The sequence below is a fragment of the Drosophila persimilis genome, unplaced genomic scaffold, assembly GCF_003286085.1.
Source record: "Drosophila persimilis strain 14011-0111.01,24,50 unplaced genomic scaffold, DperRS2 tig00000000-arrow-pilon, whole genome shotgun sequence".
NCBI lineage: Eukaryota > Metazoa > Arthropoda > Insecta > Diptera > Drosophilidae > Drosophila > Drosophila persimilis.
In genome coordinates this window covers 10000001-10019093 of record NW_020825288.1, presented here as the reverse complement: position 1 = coordinate 10019093, position 19093 = coordinate 10000001, and the positions used below count along the sequence as shown (strand labels likewise).

At 41.3% G+C, this 19093-nt stretch overlaps 1 protein-coding gene across 2 annotated transcripts; it reads left to right on the top strand.

Annotated features, from left to right (window-relative positions):
* The first annotated feature begins 5499 nt into the window (after positions 1–5499).
* On the top strand, positions 5500–8696 carry LOC6587609 (putative adenosylhomocysteinase 2). 2 transcript variants are annotated; one of them, XM_002013105.2, is made up of 8 exons: positions 5500–5901; positions 6005–6066; positions 6812–6881; positions 6956–7622; positions 7678–7996; positions 8095–8338; positions 8401–8521; positions 8579–8696. In XM_002013105.2, exons 2-8 carry the CDS (start codon positions 6016–6018, stop codon positions 8583–8585), a joined length of 1479 nt encoding a protein of 492 aa, XP_002013141.1. In that variant the 5' UTR covers positions 5500–5901; positions 6005–6015; the 3' UTR covers positions 8586–8696. The 2 variants fall into 2 exon arrangements, with proteins under 2 accessions (XP_002013141.1, XP_026851021.1); XM_026995220.1 differs by having other exon boundaries at positions 5501–5901; positions 6000–6066.
* Positions 8697–19093: the final 10397 nt, after the last annotated feature.

Sequence of the window (19093 nt, the reverse complement as noted above, 5' to 3'; positions counted from 1 at the left end):
AAAATAAGCAAAAATTTATAAATGTATAAATTTTGTTTAAAGTAAAATTGTACCCAACAGCTGTTGCAGACTTTCTCTGTTTTGCAGCACTACAACCACGATAAACTTCGACGATAAGCGATAGACGTCGCTGTTAAGTATAATGTTAATGTTAGCATGTCTAATGTTAATTCCATGTTTAAGCAGTGCAGCCAGATTTTGAGCGTCAAAATATGCTAGATTTAGCAAAAATACAAGCTAGAAGTTGTAAAAAAAAACAGGCTAAGAATAGGCTACAAATAAAACAGCGCATAGATGTATACATTTCTAATTGTGTTATTATTTCGTCCAGTTCGCTATTATCAAAGACTATACAATACCAAGATGTTGCATGAGGAACAAATTCTTTTTCAATTTTCGTTTGACGCTTCATGGTACGGGCGCGCGGGGCTATTACTTCAATTCTCTTTTACGCTACCTTCGCCTCCAAAATGCTACTCGGCTTCGTCAATGCCTCGGTCAGCGTCGAGTCGGTGTGTCTCAAGAGAAAGAATACAAAAACAAAATATGAATCGTCTGCGTGCCGAAACCGTAGGGCAGCGTGGTCGCTGATGTCTTTGGCGCGGCACAGTGGGGACTCAGCCGAAATAGTAAAAAAATTGTATGAGTGCTTTAGATAAATTCTAATAGAGAATTTTCCAATCGAATTTTCCCACTGTGCCGCTCCAAAGACATCGGCGATCCGCGACCACCGCTTCGACGGTGCTGAGGCTCGAGATTCCAGAATTGCCGAACAGACGAAACCGATGGGCAGCGGGGTCGCGGGGAGACGAAGTACAGGCGAAAAGGGAATTGAAACCCCGCGCGCTCCCTCGTGCCTTTTGGGTTCTAATGTTAGGACCCGCCATAGAACAGCTTTTTGGACGCTCATGCAACATCTTGGTATTGTATAGTCTTTGCTATTATTTATCGCTGGAACGTATTCAATTTAAATATTTCCCGTTAATTGGCATTCGCCATGTCGGCGCAATCCATATCCGTTAAATTTCAAAAGAATTTTAGTCGTATACATCAAACAATTTACTATAGACCAAACCTTATACATAGTATAGTATAGTATAAGTCTGGCGTTCGGTTACCGCCGCGTCATCATGAGCTAAACGCAGAGAAAACATCTTTGCATGTGTTAGTACACCACACACAATATCTTTTGATAAAAATGTGAGATTTAATGCTCTTTTCGTTTTCTTTGTGATTTTTGTTTTAATTGCTGTTAAGCGTCTAGCACATTTGAATGGATGGATGCACATTTGGCTTGCGCTTATTTGTTTGGGCAGAAAAAAAATGTGTCGGGATCAAAAGTCTCAGGGTCTAAAAATGTTCCTTTCCTTTTGGGAATGAAATTGGGAGTAGTTCATCAAAATAAAAAGCCTGTTTTGATACAGCTGTGTCCAATTCTGGACAACTAAACGGCGCTAAATAGAGAAACTATTAGACAAAAGACTCGTATACCTCCCATGCTGATGTCTGCACCAGTGAAATACATTTACGGGCAGCATTTGAGCCGAAGCTACGCCAGGTAAAAAAGTTGCACTCTTTGCCAGATTTAAAGATTCCTAAAAAAACTATTGAACAAATAAAGTTTAAGTGGTTTGACTGATCAGTACGTTGCAACGAATTTTAATGCGAATAATTAACTTCTGTCAAGTTTAATTGAGAAAACTCATGCGCGTACTGATTACGTTGAATTTAGGATTGGTTCTGAAAGGTAATTTTTCCGACTCCCTGGACCAATGCACCATCTACGCTGGATGTAAAAAGCGATTTTACCTTTAAAATATATATTTTTCGAGAGAAGTTTAAGTTGACAACTGGAGAAGAAAAATATTTTCGCGACGTTTCTATTTTTATAGTTCGTTCTTATATAAATTATTGAATATTGTCCGAAAATACGATAAATTTCCTGCGCTCAACAATGAGGAGCGAAAGAAAAACATCATGATCAAATTGGCTTTTCTCAAATCACTGGCACCAAATTACCACACTAAAGGTCATGGTACAAAATGTTAATTCAGTACTTGCTTTAAGCAGACGAGCCGAACTCAATAGATCCTTAAACAACCATGAGCCAGATCTTTTAATTGTAGTTGAACATCGCCTGATGGCCAAAAGTCAAATGCGTCTAGATCAACATACCTTGGAGGTACCGAAGGATCTGTTGGTATATGCATTCGTAAGAATGCCAAATATTCAACCATTAAAACGGGACCATTACGTTACCTAGAAACATTAATATTAAATCATAATGCCTAAGCTGGCATTTACCAATTTTGAATCCAAAACACATTAACACTCATGGCCGAATATTATACAATTAGCTTCAGAAAGAGACTGATCTGTTACTCTATCCAAGCAAAGACCAACCAAGACGCAATAACAATAACAACAATACTGTCATAGACACCTCCATTGATTTTTGTATATGCTCAACAGATCTTCCCGCCATTCTTGATCCGAACGATTCGAACGTTACAAACAACCCGAATAATCCGAATGGCTTTGGCACTGATATTGGCATTGGCATTGACATTAACATCGGATTCGGCTTCGGCTGTGCCACCCATGATGATTTGCCCTCGTATTGGATCCTGTCGGATCCAATTAAATATAAATATAAACTTGGCAAATACTGTCCAGAATTGATCACATGTAGGCGATTCCTGAGGCAATACCTATACCGTTATCGCTTTCGTACGGTCACTACATACTTCCAAGAAACATTCGTCAACGATCCCATTGTCGAACTGAATGATACACGAACTGCAGATGGCAAATGGTCGAAGGCCCAGCAGTATGGGTTTACGAATGCTCGACAACTATTCAATTGGCTGAAATGGAAAAACATCAAAGAGCTCATACAGGTGAATAAAATCTTGAAAGACTTCCAATTCGGTTTCCGTGACAGCTACTCGACTAGTCATGCACTAGCGGCGGCCAATCAGTTTGCCTTCGACAATCTAACCAAGAAACGGCCGGCCAAGACACGGTGTGGAAAAACAGTCTGCTTTACAAAATGCTACAGAAACTTCATTTCGACCACAGCATTTGCAGCTCGAAACATGTATCAATGCGACGCGATATAACGGCCGGTGTACCACAGGTCTCGTTATTGGTGAATGGATATGAATGGATTACGTTTTTTCTTAAAAATTCGCAAAGTAAATTCATCATACATAATACAAATACAGCTTTTTGCGAGCCTTTGAAAGTGAACAATCGATCAGCCGATTGTGAGAACAAAATTGGCGCCAAATTACTTTTTTACGTGGCGATCGAGTAAATTTGTTTTTGTTTGTGTAAATTTATTGTTGAAAATTTAACTGCGTCCCTTGTATTTCGTAGAATATAACAAATGAACTGAGTTCTGCTCAGAAAAACTAACTACGTGAGTTTGTACCTACAAATGTTGTAATTGACTGGAAAGTAAAAAGTTGGCCCGTTTTGGCTCCTTATCTTTAATTTTGGTAATATTCAGGAAAGTTCGAGTTTTTGCATAGCGATCTCCTTGATAATTGGAGCAGCAACAACCGAACAAAAAATCTTTCTCAAATTACATTTACAGTAAAATCAATAACAACCATTTGGAAAATTTTAAAAAAATCAGTAATTTCGAATCCTTCATTAAAAGAAACCTTCTGAAGTGCAACAAAATGATGAAACGGTTTATGACCACCCATGCTTAACGGATGGCTTCTAAAATAACAATTATTGTTAATGAAAATATACAAATATGCAAGATTTAAAAAGATATGGGTCTGCGTATAAGCATGCCAAAGCAGAATGGCAATGGCAATAGCAATGACGGGAATACGGCAAGAAGAGCTTTTGCGAACACTAAGCTACTATCATCCATAACTAATCTTAATCGCAATTTCGTGTAACTATTCTATAAATTCGTTTTGCTTATATATGCAAACCTATCCGTGGTACCCAATGTCCCCAACGATTCATAAAGTATTATTCCATGGTTTCCAAATAAACAATTCGACGTTGGTCCCACTTCGATGTTTAGGAGAAAATGCTTCAGAGGCACGGAATAAAATGTCCAAAAAATACAGATTATCACATGCAAGGAAAAATAGTCGGGTAAATATTATGACTGACATTTTTAATAAAGCGATAGATTCCTCGGATCCATTACTATCGAGTGCCTGTTTAAAGAGAGGGAAAGGAAAAACAAGAAAACGCCTCTCTCCAAAGAAGTATTAAATTTGAAGTATGTAATTTATATTTCCGAGCAAAAACAAAATAATCGATTTCTGGACCATAGCGGTGGGGGGGCGAGGGGGTTTGAGGACTTTTGGGGCATCCTGTCAGCCAAAGTTTTTAGGTTTCGAGTCCTTAAGAAGTTAAAAAACCACTATGGTCCAGGAATAGGCAAGCCTTGTTTTAATCGTCCTCAAAAACTTGCCTTTATCTCGCGCCTTTCTTTCTTTCCTCCGAACTCGCTCTCTCGATCGATCGCGCCCTTTTAGAATCCTCGCTTGCATTAGTGCACAGGGAATTCGGCCCGACCGCCCTTGAAACAACAAATTTTAAACCGAACAATTATAGCCTTTAATATACAAATACATCGCAAACTACGCTGCTGAGAAACTACGCACCATAGAGAATGGCGATCAGATCGGATCGTCTCCACTTCTCCACTGTGAGATACGATGTCAACAGCTATCCCATCGAAATTTTCGACCTTTCTGGGACATATTGTGTACGACGTGTATGATGGCTAAGTGTTCTAGCCTTCTGAGAGCTTGACAAAAGTAGAACAGGTGCTCTACCATTTATGATATACAAACTATATGAAAGAAAATTACCGGGTATCTTAATGGGCAGGCACGTGTGACTCGAAAAAACATTCCGAATGAGTTTCTCTTAAATGAAAACGACAAAACAACAAAAATATGCCGGACGGTAAAGAATAGCTAAAACGGTTAAACGTAGTTTACAGAGAGAAAAATTTCCAGATAAGCGCGTGATCTCTAATATTTTTAGAACGAGTTTTGGGGAGTCGGAAACGAACTTATAAATATGAAAATGTAAATGTACATGTACACCCGACACTCATTCTGCATCCATTAATTCTCATCCATGCGAAGTGTAGTGTCTTGGTCTGCGTCAGAGGCCGAATTGATTTGGCTTATCTAGACTGGACAGCAATGAGTGAATTCGGATCTTGATAACACTTTGGCGCAGATGAGTGAGACGACGGCGGGTGGATTTGGTGAGCACAGCGTCGTACTCGACGGCCGAAAGCGATAAAAGCTGGAACCATGATAAGATTCCCCTAACTGTTGCTGCATACGAATATTCCATCTTTGAGCTAGTACTCGCTAGATACTCGAATCGTGGTCTTATTGTTTGGGTTTTTGTTTTTTATTTGCACTATTTCTTTATATCTATACGATCGTGTTGATCACTGGAAACCTGTGAATGTGAATCAGTTTACTGTTTGCGCCAGCCGGGTGAGGACGTTTGCGGAGCAAGATTTCTATACGACCCAGATACATACATACATTTGTATGTAGAAAGAGAGCTCGGTGGTGGTAGTGAAGCGCTCGAGATCAACATTGCGATCTCGTTTGAGATTCAAACGCTGTGCTGTGCGATTGATCAGCGGGTAAACCCGACCTAGTCTGCCGTCTGATCTCCACTGGAGCTGACGCTATACCTGGTGAAGTTCTATTCATATGAACGTACATATGTACATACATCTGTACATAAATTAAAGGCAAGGCGAAAACTTGCAGTTGATTAAAGCCAGTCTCTTGGGGGCATAGAATATCGAAAAAAGAAAACAAACAAAGCCGCAACGTGACACAGAGTCCGAGAAAAGCAAAGAACCTGTTTCGAGTCTGTATAAATGTAAGTCGCCCAAGGTCGATCACTCGGTCTTTTAAGAGTTTTTAAAAATGTTTGACGGTGAAGCAATTTTGTTGTGTTTTTGGGGTGTTCCATTTCAGTTTAGCTGGCTTCGAAATGACCATGGTGCCGGAGACAACTTTCGCTGACCTGAGCTTGGCAGATAAGGTAAGAATTGCCAAAAAGTCATCCAAAGACTTCTAGTGGTATCATATAAAGAATACATAACAGCGGAGTCTGAATCACTGATCTTAACGATTAAATAGAAAACAGCACGTGACGGACGACTCGAGGAGTAAACAAAATCCAAAAAGTAGCAGCAAGAAATGAGCAGAGGCAAGTCAAGACTCACGAAACTTTTAGTACCCTGGCTATCATCATTCTATCGATCGTCGTTTTGTTTGACTGTTTTAAATTAAGTGCAATACTAATGCTCAGAATTGGCAGTTGAACCTTAAAGATTTTGGGAAGACTGGCCTTAATAACTTTCTTTGAAAAGTATAAAAGTAAAAATTATAGCCTACATTTATTAAAGGGGTATGGAAAAGGCTATACTTTTCCATACGGTCAATGAAATTTAGGCAACTGATAATAGATACGAATACGCAAGACACACATTTGAAGCCACCATTAAATCGCCTGTTTACATACACCTTGGGAGACAATCGATTGAGGTCCGATCTAGAAGATCGTTTTCACATCTCCCCGGGCCAATTGGCGAGACGAATTATCGCTAGCATGCTAAGCGATGCCAATTAGTGCCAGGCTTCGCATATTTTCCCTCTTGGGCTTCCTTAGAATTCATATCCAGATTTCACTGGACCAACAAGTATCATCTACCATTCCCAATTCCTAATAATACATTTGAGACTTCCACTACATTGTCTGTAATTAGTGTAACATTTTTTGACAGACGGCAGTTAAGAAGTCGAGCATTATAGCTCGACGATTTTCCGATGTGTCCACCTGCTCGTTAAGCTCCAGTAAGTTGTTTCCTTCATTGCTCAACCAACTCGTTGTTCACCCCTAAATGATCTGTTATTTTATTTTACGTCAGCTTGTTTTACGGGGAGTTCAGATGAGGACGAAGTTTCCCCGAAGGACAACAGGCAGCGAAACTCCAGCGGCAGCACCGATTTTTGTATAAAGAATATTAACAAGAGTTCGTTTGGCCGCAGGGAGATCGATATTGCGGAGTCGGAAATGCCTGGCATAATAAGTCTGCGGAAGCGGGCATACGAGGAGAAGCCCTTGAAGAATGCCAATATAGTCGGCTGCACACACGTGAATGCGCAGTCAGCTGTGCTCATTGAGACTCTAGTCCACCTGGGTGCCTCTGTCCGGTGGGCGGCCTGCAACATCTATTCGACACAGAACGCTGTGGCTGCGGCATTGGCTGAGGCAGGAGTGCCAATCTTCGCCTGGCGCGGCGAAACCGAAGAGGACTTCTGGTGGTGCCTGGACAAGTGTATCCACAAGGAGGGCTGGCAGCCAAATATGATCCTGGATGATGGCGGGGATGCCACACACTTGATGCTCAAGAAGTATCCGGACTATTTCAAATCGATCAAGGGAATTGTGGAGGAAAGTGTGACTGGTGTACATCGGCTGTACATGCTATCAAAGGCCGGCAAATTGACCGTCCCGGCAATCAATGTCAACGACTCGGTGACAAAGAACAAGTTTGACACCTTCTACACCTGCCGCGACTCCATTCTCGACAGGTGAGTGTAGCTTTGCAATCGGTGGATTTCTTATTTATCGTTGTGTTACTGGCAGTCTGAAGCGCACCACGGATATAATGTTTGGAGGCAAGCAGGTCGTTATCTGCGGATACGGGGATGTTGGCAAGGGCTGTGCACAGTCATTGAAAGGCCAGGGATGCATCGTCTATGTCACCGAGGTTGATCCGATATGTGCTCTTCAGGCGGCTATGGACGGGTTCAGGGTGGTGCGGCTCATTGAAGTTATTCGGGACGTAGATGTGGTCATCACGGCAACGGGCAACAAGAACGTTATCACCCGGGATCACATGAATCGCATGAAGAACGGCTGCATTCTTTGCAACATGGGCCATTCTAGTTCCGAGATTGATGTGGTACGTACAAGACGGCCGTTGAACATATCCCATCGACCTCAAATCATTGTATCAAATCATGGTATTACCTCAAATCATGGTATCTTCTTTGATTGCAGAACAGTTTACACACTCCTGAACTAATTTGGGAACGAGTGCGTTCCCAAGTAGACCATATAATTTGGCCGGATAAAAGAAAGATTATCCTGTTGGCCGAGGGTCGACTTGTAAACCTCTCCTGCTCAACCGTGTCGTCGTTTGTTGTGTCCGTGGCCTCCTCTACCCAGGCTCTTGCGCTCATAGAACTTTACTCTTCACCGGGAAGATACAAGTCGGACGTTTATTTGCTGCCAAAGAAAATGGGTAAGTAAGGGTCTCTCGCACTCAGACATCGTTGTCTGAACTAAACTGCAATTTTCGATCAGATGAATACGTAGCCAGCCTGCACCTGCCTACGTTTGAAGCACACCTGACGGAGCTATCGGATGAGCAAGCCAAGTTCATGGGCTTAAACAAGGCCGGGCCTTTCAAAGCTAACTACTACAGGTATGTATACACATTCGACTATTATTCCTTTTAATGAAATCTAATTTCTATTTACAGATATTGATCACTTTACTCGCACATTGCTTCATTATTCATATAATTATTCAGTATTTTGATGTTAATAAAACAAGAAAGCACGGATGAAGCTTTGCAAGCGGGTCGTTTCTTCATCCGATTTGATCGATTTTGCAAGACCTGCGCAATGACTTTGGGTGGTAATGGTTCGATAGGAGAAAATGCAGCCGGTCCATTATTTATACATACATATATACATATACTTTACCACCCCACAGAGTTCGGCTCTGGCGTTCGGGTACTGACGCGTCATCAGAGAGAGAACGCAGAGAGAACATCTTTGCATGTGTTAGTACACACGCAATATATATTGTTTCGACAAAAATATGTGATTGTATGGTTTTTCCTTTTTCAGATTTTTTTGCTTCCAGCATATTTTAATGCATGGGTGCACATGCATTCTCACGTACTGAGCGTGTGTGTGTTTAGTATTGCTGGCCGCTAGAACTGAAATTTGAGTTTGGTTCTTGTTTTGGGTCTTTTGATGAACTGACCTACCGCCACAAAATAAATATATATATTTCTTTCTATAAATAGAGGATATACCTTAAGCATGTTCATATATGAAGCATATATATATGAATATACGTAAATACATTCATATGTACTTAAAGTCGCCGCTAAAATTGGCTCCCGATTGAAGATCGGTACCCAGGGAACACCACGAGGAGGCCATTATAAATTAAATGGGGTCAAAAATTAATCTGACCTTTGAGTCGACTTGATATGACTTAATTTTAAGACTTTTAAGTAATTAAGTCACATCCATGTTCCCCGCCTAAAATTAAATCTGTTAGATATATGCACATATGTACATATAAATGAAAATACAAAATAAGCAAAATATAATAACCTTATAACTAAATTTTACAAAATGAAATAAAAAATCCCATCCTGATTTTGCATTTTGATTCCCTATCATCCTATCTGTTAACCATTTAAAATGTTTTTCTAATCAAAATCAATACAAACTGATTGAGCAGATGTTTTCCAGCACACTAACGTGCGTTTTGATGGCAGTTTTAAATTTAGAACATCTCGAAGATATTCATAAGTCCTTGACGATTAAAAGTTAATATTTTGCGCAATAACTTTTTCTGCGGGGCTATAGCTCAATGTCTTTTTTAAAAGCATGATAAATATCGTTTTTACCTCCGCAGAAACATGCATCATGCATCATGGCTATTATGGGAATAATATTTGGTTTTAAGTTAGTTGTTTTGATTCTGTTACGCCTATTCCTGCGATACACAACCCTTTTTAAGTCCAAAAATCGATCTTTCAATTTTTTAAAGCCATTCTCTCTTTTTTTTTGGTTAGCTATTAACTCATAATATTTGTTTTTATAATATTTCTCGTCTTGCTCTCTTTTTAAGCAATTTTCACTGAACTCGACATCAATCGATTCTTTATTTTCTAATGAAACTTTATCAGGCGCTTCTGTTATGCACTGTTCCTCTAGTTCGTTTAACATTATATTATGCACATCTGCCAGTTTGATTCTTTTAGCCTGCAAACATTTTCCTATTGGTTCATTGTCGTGTTTATTTTCTGAAAAAACCATTACCAACCATAACCATTACAAAGATCTGCATTGAATGGAGTTGATAAAGTATTTTCAGTTAATAAAATATATTAGACACTCCTAAATACTTAACATCAAAATGCCGGTCACAAATTCGTGCAGTTTTTTTTCACCAAATTGCTATCCAAACCACAAACCTCAACCCATTTATTAAACATTAAGAAATTCTAACTTAAATAAATAAATAATCTAACAGTCCCTGTCGGACGAACTATTTCTATATCCACTGAGACAGAAAGAAATAATGCATTTTATACCGCTTTTTCGGTTATCTTTTTGATTAGCGGACGACATATAATAACCCAACTATGTAGGTTAATAATAATAATTATAATAGTATATTAATTTTAATATTATGGCTAATATAATGCACTTCACTGCGCACTGACTCTACACACAAAAACCACAAAACGTAGAGCTTTACTCTGCAGGCCTCTTAGTCCTACTAGAATGCCTTGTTTAACAAACACTCACTATTCATATGCAGGTCTTTTAGTCTTATCAGAATATGCACCTTTAACCACAAACACTCACACCCACTTAGATATAAAAAAACAAGTAATCGAATATAATCTAATGTAATTAATGGGGAATAAACGCAACGTACCAGCGGAAAAACGAATCACGCGCTTTTTGTCTATCCATCATTCCACGCATTCATACCCACACACACTTGCGTGCCCTTTAAGAGTACTAACACTTTTCTAAGAAGCTTGCCACCAAGACATCAAGACAACAGTAATTTTGAATACTCTCATGCAATATACGAATGTAATAAACTTTAATATTTATGTACATATGTATGTATGTACATAAGATATTTCATAATTGAATCAGAAAATTGATAGGTATTGTCCATGAGAGTATTCAAGGTGCGACACGCATATACATTTTTTCGTTGCACATTTCCGACGGACAGCGCGCAATTGACAAGTGATTTTAAATGTATGTAAAAACAAACCCATACATACATATGTACATATGCTTATTTGTATTTATGTTTATAAACTCAAATTTTGGTTCTAGCGGCCAGCAATACTAGAACTCACACACGCAAAGTACGTGAGAATGCGTGCACCCATACATTCAAATATTCTGGAGGAACAACAGAAAACAGAAATTAGCATCAGCATCTGCATCAGATCTCTCAAAACGAAAAAAGCATACAAACACATATTTTTTTCGAAACATATTGCGTGTGTACTAACACATGCAAAGCTGTTTTCTCTGCGCTATCTCATGACGCTTCAGTACCCGAACGCCAGAGCCGAAGTCTCTGGTGTAACGCCTCGTGTGACGCTTTCTAGTATGAACTGGCACATCTACATACATATGTATGTATATACTGTATGGCCACTAGTATGCTGTCTTAGGGTGTCATTAATATCGTCTCGTTTTGTTTATGCACCGTTCGAATGACCATGCCAGGGCGTTGATCTTGTTGAAATCGTCGGTGATGATATTCGATAATGGCATATTGTTAGTTTTTGTTCGGTTGTTCAATGTTCGTATTGAGTAATTGATCATCGATTGTTGTTGTTGTTGTTTCAGCTCAGCGTTTTGATGCTTTTTCAATTCCAAAAGTTTTAATTGTTTTTGTATTGTTAGGACCCATACTAGGAGCCTCACATTATAAATATAATAAATATACTTTAAAGGATATGACAAACTATAGCACATCGCAATGGAGCGAATCTGTAAGACCCAAGTCAAGATTATAGCACTTACATATGTATGTTAGCGAATAAGTTAGTTTATTTTTACATAGCCGAAACCCGCCAGACGGCCAGCTCACACAGAAGAAAAAGCATAGAGGGGAGCGAGAACCACGCTCAGCCGGCATCAGAGCGGCTCTCTTTCGGGAATGTCCCGTTGGGCCGAAAACCAGCGCCAGGCGTGGGCGAGATCAAGGGAGTAGAATTCAAGAATCAAGAATCAAACGAAGAGGGTCAGTGCCGCGGACGGCAAAAGTGTCGAAAGTGTTGAGCCGCCGCGCTTTTAGGAAAAACCGAGGAATCAGAACACACAGAGCTTCGCCGCAGTGGACGGGAACTGGAAGACGAAGAAATGGAGGATCTCAGGGAAAATCAGTGCCAAATCCGGGGGGGAGCTGGCCGATGGCCGGAATGGGAGAGGGAGTATGTGGGAGAGCTGGGGAAACCGGGATATATGTATGTTTTATAGTCAAATATTGACGGACGGTGGGTGGGAGTGTTGTGCTCTGCAAATCGGTTCTTTATTTCCATGGGCATAACGTCTAAGCGTTTAGTGTTGGTCAATGTGTAGGCTTTTTTTTTGATAGTTTGCGATCGTGGCGAAAGCCGGTTATTGGCTGGCAAGCTTTACGTAGGATAACGGCCATACAAGAGTAATGGGTGTATTAATTTCTTGTAGATGAGAGCGAATTTTCGAAACTCTTACAGTGTTATCTGTTGGTTTTGTTGTATTGCTGGTGTTGTTGTTGTTATTTCTGGTAGTACTGATTAAACCGAAATATTCACTAACAATTGCCAATTGTCTTTTGGCTTTGTTCATAACGTGATCTATATGTTTTTGAAAATTGATTTTATCATCGTAGATGATGCCTAGATAACGAAAATCGCTTTTCGCCCGCACTTGTCTGTTCCCATTGATTGTGAATGTCGGTATGTAGTTGCGTGCATTTTTAAAGATGCTCGTTTTGTTTGGGCCCCTAATCATACAGCATTCGCATTTTGTTTCGTTGAGTTTTTCTTGCCAACTTGCGAATGCAAATGCCAATCGAGCCGCCACGTACACCCGATTTGCTTAGGCTCTTGGTGTCCGTTGCCAGTTGTGTTTGTCTAATGACACTTTATCGATTCAAGTATAGTTATTTTCGATCGAGTAGCCGTTGTTCGATTACGATTAGTGCATCTGGTTGCTGCCTATTGAGGTAACCATTAAGTTGGGCACGTTTATTTTCTGCGATCAATGAGTGCGCTCTTCGCTATTTAGTGCCGGTAGTTGATCGTATTTTGGGAATGTACTTTTGACTTTTTTGAGAAATTGGAAGAAATCCATACCGAATATGTCTCTCACATCCTTGTTGAGTATGTCCAGGACCGAAAACGGTGATGGAGCTGTTACCATTGTTGTTGGTGTTGGTATTGGTGAGACTGTTGTTGTTGGTTTTAATAGTTTTTTTATTGTTTAAGGCATGTTGGTTCAGTGCCTGACTGATTGGCCGCATTGTCGTTGGGTCATTGTTCGTTGAGTTTATTTTCAATTTTGGTTTCTTATTCGTATTGGCATTGCTTTAAATAGCGATGCGAAAGATTTTCCATTTCTAACAAGGGACAGACAATTCGATGTTTTGATTGGTCGATTTGTTGTTGTTGTTTGCTTATTAACCGATTGCGATGCTCGTTTAAACGTACCAATGCCGCTTGGCGTATTGGGCAGATGTTGCGCTATGCATTTGACGTATCGATAGGCCAGGCCGCAATTGCTAGCCGATTGCGTGAGTTACTGACAATTTTGAGTCTTGCGATCGTTATTCGACAATTGAGAGACTTTTAAGATTTAATAGTTTCTCTACTTGCTCTACTACATTATTATTATTCTTATTGATTTGAATTTGAAGCCAATATTTGTTTTTAAACAGTTACAGCAATCAGGAAGGCTCTGTACAGCCTTCACACGGTTACCGCCACGGCAACCAATCTAAACATCTACAGCGATAGCCAAGCTGCGATCAGATCACTTAACGCGATCTCCTCGAACTCGGCTACTGTGGCGAACTGCCGCAGATCTCTTCACGAGATGGCTCAGCAATTTGCTATCAGCCTTATATGGGTCCCGGGCCACCGGGACATCGAGGGCAACTGCAGTACAAGCGACTGACAGACGAAAAGTGGCCAATAGGGCCACGTTTTCGCACAGCTCGGCAAACATGGCCGACCATAGATAAGAAGCGCACCTCAGAGCTCTGCAAACTAGGCAGGGAACGGTGCAGCGCAGTCATACGTTCCCTCAGAGGACATTGGCTAGTAGGCATCCACGAAAACAGTCTGGGTGCCCCACACAATGATTTCTGCCGCAGCTGCAGAAACGAGGACGAGGAGGAGACAGTGGAACATCTGTTCTGCTCCTGTCCAGCTCTCAGCAGAAGGAGGCAACAACACTTAGGCTCTGCCTTTCTGAATGACATCTCGGAGATGTCTACGTTACGTCCCAGGCAGATCGGAAACTTTATAAGAGCATCTGGATGGGAAAACTGTTGACATGAAATCTCACTTGCAGGGAGGGAATGATCCCAAGCGGTATCACAACGGGTCGAAACCGGCCTAAGTGTGCCAGGCTCCGAGCGAGCTTGGCAGCCGCCTCTAACTAACCTAGCCTGTTTTTAAACAATATTGATTATTTCGATTTGTGGAATTTGATTGGCAATGGCCGATCTGATTTCGTCCGTTTCGTAAACGTCAGTCGGTAGTTTCTTGATCATCATTGAGATGGGTTTAAGTTCTTTGGGCGTATAGGTATATAATGTATACTGAATTGAGAGAATTTTTGATCTGCGTATAATCTATTAGATTTCTTAATTGTATACATATATACCAAATTTGTATTCTTAATATTTAAGGTGCAATTTTTGGATTAAGTAATATTTGTTATTCTGAGGGTTAATTGCTTAAAGTTTGTATAATATACAGCAACTATTGGCGGATTGCCATTGCCCGTATTCCTTAATTTACTTATTGCTGCTGCTGTTGCTGTTGTTGTTTTTGATGTTGATGTTTTTGATGTTTTCTTAATTGCTGTTGCTGCTGCTTCTGCAGGAGTAGTTGCCGCAGTTATAGTATTGGGATGTCATCGTTGTTGTCGCTCTTGCAGAGGCGTTGCTACTGCGGCTATTTCTCCTGCTGCCGCCGATGTAGAAGGTTTGTCATAGTTTGAGGATACAATTGGTTATGATGAATTGGTTGTCATCATCATCATCATTGGTGATGGTGTCCATACCATATGCATCGAATTGTCTGGATGTGCTAAATAACCTGCCGCTAGGCACGATTTCTGAGGGTTTATTTAGACACTGGAATCAGACAGACCGACAGATCAAACTTGTGCACTCAATCGACTTTCAATTATAAGTGCGTTTATTCTAAAGCGGCGCCCTCTTCATGAGCGGCTGCTGCTTGCATAGGCTCCGTTCGCAACATGGTATAAGAGCGCACGACATTACAATTCAGGAGCGTGATTTCATACATGTCTATTAGGTATAATTATACATATAAATATATATATATATATAGGCAACTGATTTGCCTTAACATTGTCGATACTGCCCAAACTCCCTGATTTCACTCTCGCTGGAGAGTGGCGGGAATTCAGCCATATTGATTTCATTGATATCGCTATTCTCCGAATCGTATGTGTCAAAATTGTCGTCGTTATCATAATCATCATCATCGTCAACGGCGTCGACGCCAAGCGTTGCGAAGCGGTTGCTGCTGCTGTTATTTTTGTTGATTTTCTTTTGATTTGTTTGTTATTTTTGGTTTTTGTCATTGTCATTATCACCACCTTGTAGGCCCTTCCCCAGATGTCATGCTCCGCTGAGTCGCAGATTTCCAGAAAGCACTTTCGCTTGCTATCCCTAATGGCTAGCTTTAGGTCCCTGCGAGCAGCTGCGTATTCGCTCTGGAGGCGCGCACAATTCGCCCGTCCCCGCGCTCTCTAGTACTTCCTGCGGGCCTACAGGCATTTCCGCCGCGAATCCTTGATCTGTTGGTTCCACCAGTAAACCGGCTGGTGGTGGCTCCTGTATTCGTAACGTCTTTCCATGCTCGCGCTGCTGGCGTGCAGCACTGCCTCCATCACCCTGTCCGCCTCGCTAGAGGCATCAGCCGCTGGCGGGGGGGTGACCAGGTTCGCGGCAAATTCCCCTGGGTTGAAGGATCCGGCTTTGAAGCCTGAGGATTTCTTGCCCGGCCGGCTCTGCTGCCAGTGGTTATTTCGCACCAGATTGCTATGTGATCGCGTGTCGTATAAATATCGCTCAGCTTCCACTTCGCACGCGTATATAGGGAGCTGCTGACGAAGGTCAGGTCTATGCACGATCCGATGCCGCCCCTGTTGAAGGTATGCTCGTTTCCTGCGTTCAGCAGAGCAATATCCAGTGAGGCCAGGCTCTCCAGTAGAATTCTTCCTCTGGCGTTTGTTGACGGGCAGCTCCAGTCCTCAGCCCAGGCGTTGAAATCCCCCGCTATCACCACTCCAGAACGACCTATTGCGTCCTCGGCTAGCTCGTCTAGAACGTCCGAGAACTCGTTTGCCTGCAGGCTCGGCGGTAGGTAGCCACTGTATACCCAGAGTTACTCGATCTTGGCTCTGAAGAAGTAATTTGCGGACTCCACTGATTCCATATGGCTCGGCCGTTTTCCGCAGACCCAGATCGCCGCCTTTCCTGTAGCGTCCACTGCAAAGTTGGCGTCATTCCTCGTCCTGTACGGCTCACTAAGTATAGCGACGTCTACATTTATATTCCTGATCGTTTGGCTCAACAGATCCTGAGCTGCCGCGCAATGGTTTAGGTTGAGTTGTAAAAACTTCATTTTATACGTGAGCCTCCCTGCGCCATTAGGCAGGGACACACACAGTGTGTGTGTGTGGTTTTTTTTTCATGGATGCGCCATGGGAAGTGGAAATCTTCATGAGATACAAATGACCCGTGCCATTGGCATGCACGATTCCTTGCTCTAGTCAAGTCATACGTACTAAAACCACCCCATACAAATACACACCTCTTCCCCCAGCGGGATCTTCGTTAGGCATTGCTTCGCGGCGAGGGGGGGCCTATTCTGGGCCGCTACATGCCTCTTTTCGCTCTTTCTCGCATCGTCTCAGGTCATTCTGGATGCGCTTGAGGAGACGGTACACGTATATATAGTTATCCTCCGATGCTGTCATAAAGCTAACCAGCAACTCTGCTGGGGGGATATTCTCCGTCCATGCTGCATATCTCTTACAGCCGTAAAGGGCATGCTTCCGGTACCCCGATTCGGTACAACGCCGTCTCGATCCTTGACAAGTTGGCCGAATTGAAAGCGTTTCGGATGTCTAGCGTCACGATGGCACAGTACTCCTTGGTGCCCCACCTCCATCTTGTTCCTTCTATGGCCTTCGCTGCGATGTTAACTACCGCCATGATGGCTTCCACGGTCGAGCGGGATTTCCGGAATCCATATTGCGCCTCTGAGAGTGCTTCTGTTTCCTCCACGAATTCTAGAAGCCTGTTATACAGTACTCTTTCAAGCAGCTTGCCCACCGTGTCCAACAGGGAGATTGGTCTGTACGCCGATAGATCGTCTGCTGGCTTGTTGCCTTTGGGGAGCAGAATTAGACGCTGCCTCTTCCATCGTTTTGGGAATGTTCCCTCCCTAAGGCAACTCCACAAAGGGTTCCGGTCGGGTGGCTACCGCGAGCTGGCGCCTAGTGTTTTTTTTTTTTGTATTCAATTACTTTTATTATGCTTTAATACTAGTACTTATATAAGGTTAGAAACTAGTTGTGTGTGTGTGTTGTGTGTAGGGTTTCGGGGTTTTTTGTGATGCACGAGACCAAATGTGTGGCACGCACTGGAAGGCGCTCAAAGTCCTAGCACCAACGTCGTCCGTTTGGTCCGTTTGGTCATTTGAAAGGGTAGACAAGCAAAACGACAACATGACAACAACACCAACAGACTTATTAAACCACACCAATACAATAAACCAAACAGTACAAGGCGTTCTAAATCATTAACTGATTGCCACAGAATTCAATAATGAAAAGACTGCCGATGGAAAATGAGAAGGGGCGGAAAAGTTTGGATTCACAAATGCAAATGATTTATTAGAAATTTTGAAAACAAAAAACAATAAAAAAAACGATAGGACCTGACGACACCAGCAATTTCCTAATAAAAAAATTCAATTTAGACTAACATTGGTTACTTTCCACTATAGTGGAAACAGTCTAAAATCTTACCGATTCCAAAACGAAATACAGATCACACAAACTTAAAAGGGTATAGGCCCATCTCAGTATGGTCTGACATAATCAACCTGTTTGAGAATATAATACTCGAACAAATAAAAACCCAACGCACAATAAAACAAACACTTAAAAATCGAATTTAGAGAGGAAAGCTCAACCAGTCACTCTCTAGCCGTAGCCAACAATTTCATATATTCAAATCTAGAATGTGAAAAACCCACAATAGCCATAGCACTAGATTTCGAAAAAGCTTTCGACACGGTATGGATAAATGGTCTAATTCACAAAATGCACACAACACACAAATTGAAACCAGCCATAACCAGAATCATCCTTAGCTACCTTAGCGATCGGTCTTTCTATGTAACCGACAACAACAATAAGTATAAATCAATTGTAAGAAACATAACGGCAGGAGTACCGCAAAAATCACTCCTAGCGCCCAACAGCTCAAATACAGCCACTACTCTTAGCTTAGCTAAGAGCAATATAATACTTGGCAATATAACACAAATTAAATTTAAACCTACATTAAAATATCTAGGCTTAACCAATGACCAAAAACTAAGCTTCAATGCAATAATCCAATGAGAACGCAAAAATACAAATAGCCAACATAATAGCCGAATATAGACAAGAAAGAACAAATAATAGAAATAAGAACACTAATATATAAAAAAGTATTACACCCAATACTATCATACGGCACCTAGCATGGTTTAGCCTAAGCTCCATTCAAATGGAAAAAATCAGAATTTTCGAAAGGCGTGCTATTAGACGCGCTATTGGCATCAGTGACAAAAATCTAGCAACTAATCACTATATTTAATATATATATATAGTATATTAAAAATAAAAAGCTATACACTATTGCAAACATTAAATGAATTGACTCAATAATGATATAAATAATAACA

Excerpts from the sequence above, each read along its gene's own strand:
- LOC6587609 (XM_002013105.2), top strand. The coding sequence starts at position 6,016 with ATGACCATGGTGCCGGAGACAACTTTCGCTGACCTGAGCTTGGCAGAT. Across the intron at positions 6,067-6,811 it reads ACCTGAGCTTGGCAGATAAG|ACGGCAGTTAAGAAGTCGAG; the intron begins GTAAGAATTGCC and ends ATTTTTTGACAG. Across the intron at positions 8,339-8,400 it reads TTTGCTGCCAAAGAAAATGG|ATGAATACGTAGCCAGCCTG; the intron begins GTAAGTAAGGGT and ends ATTTTCGATCAG.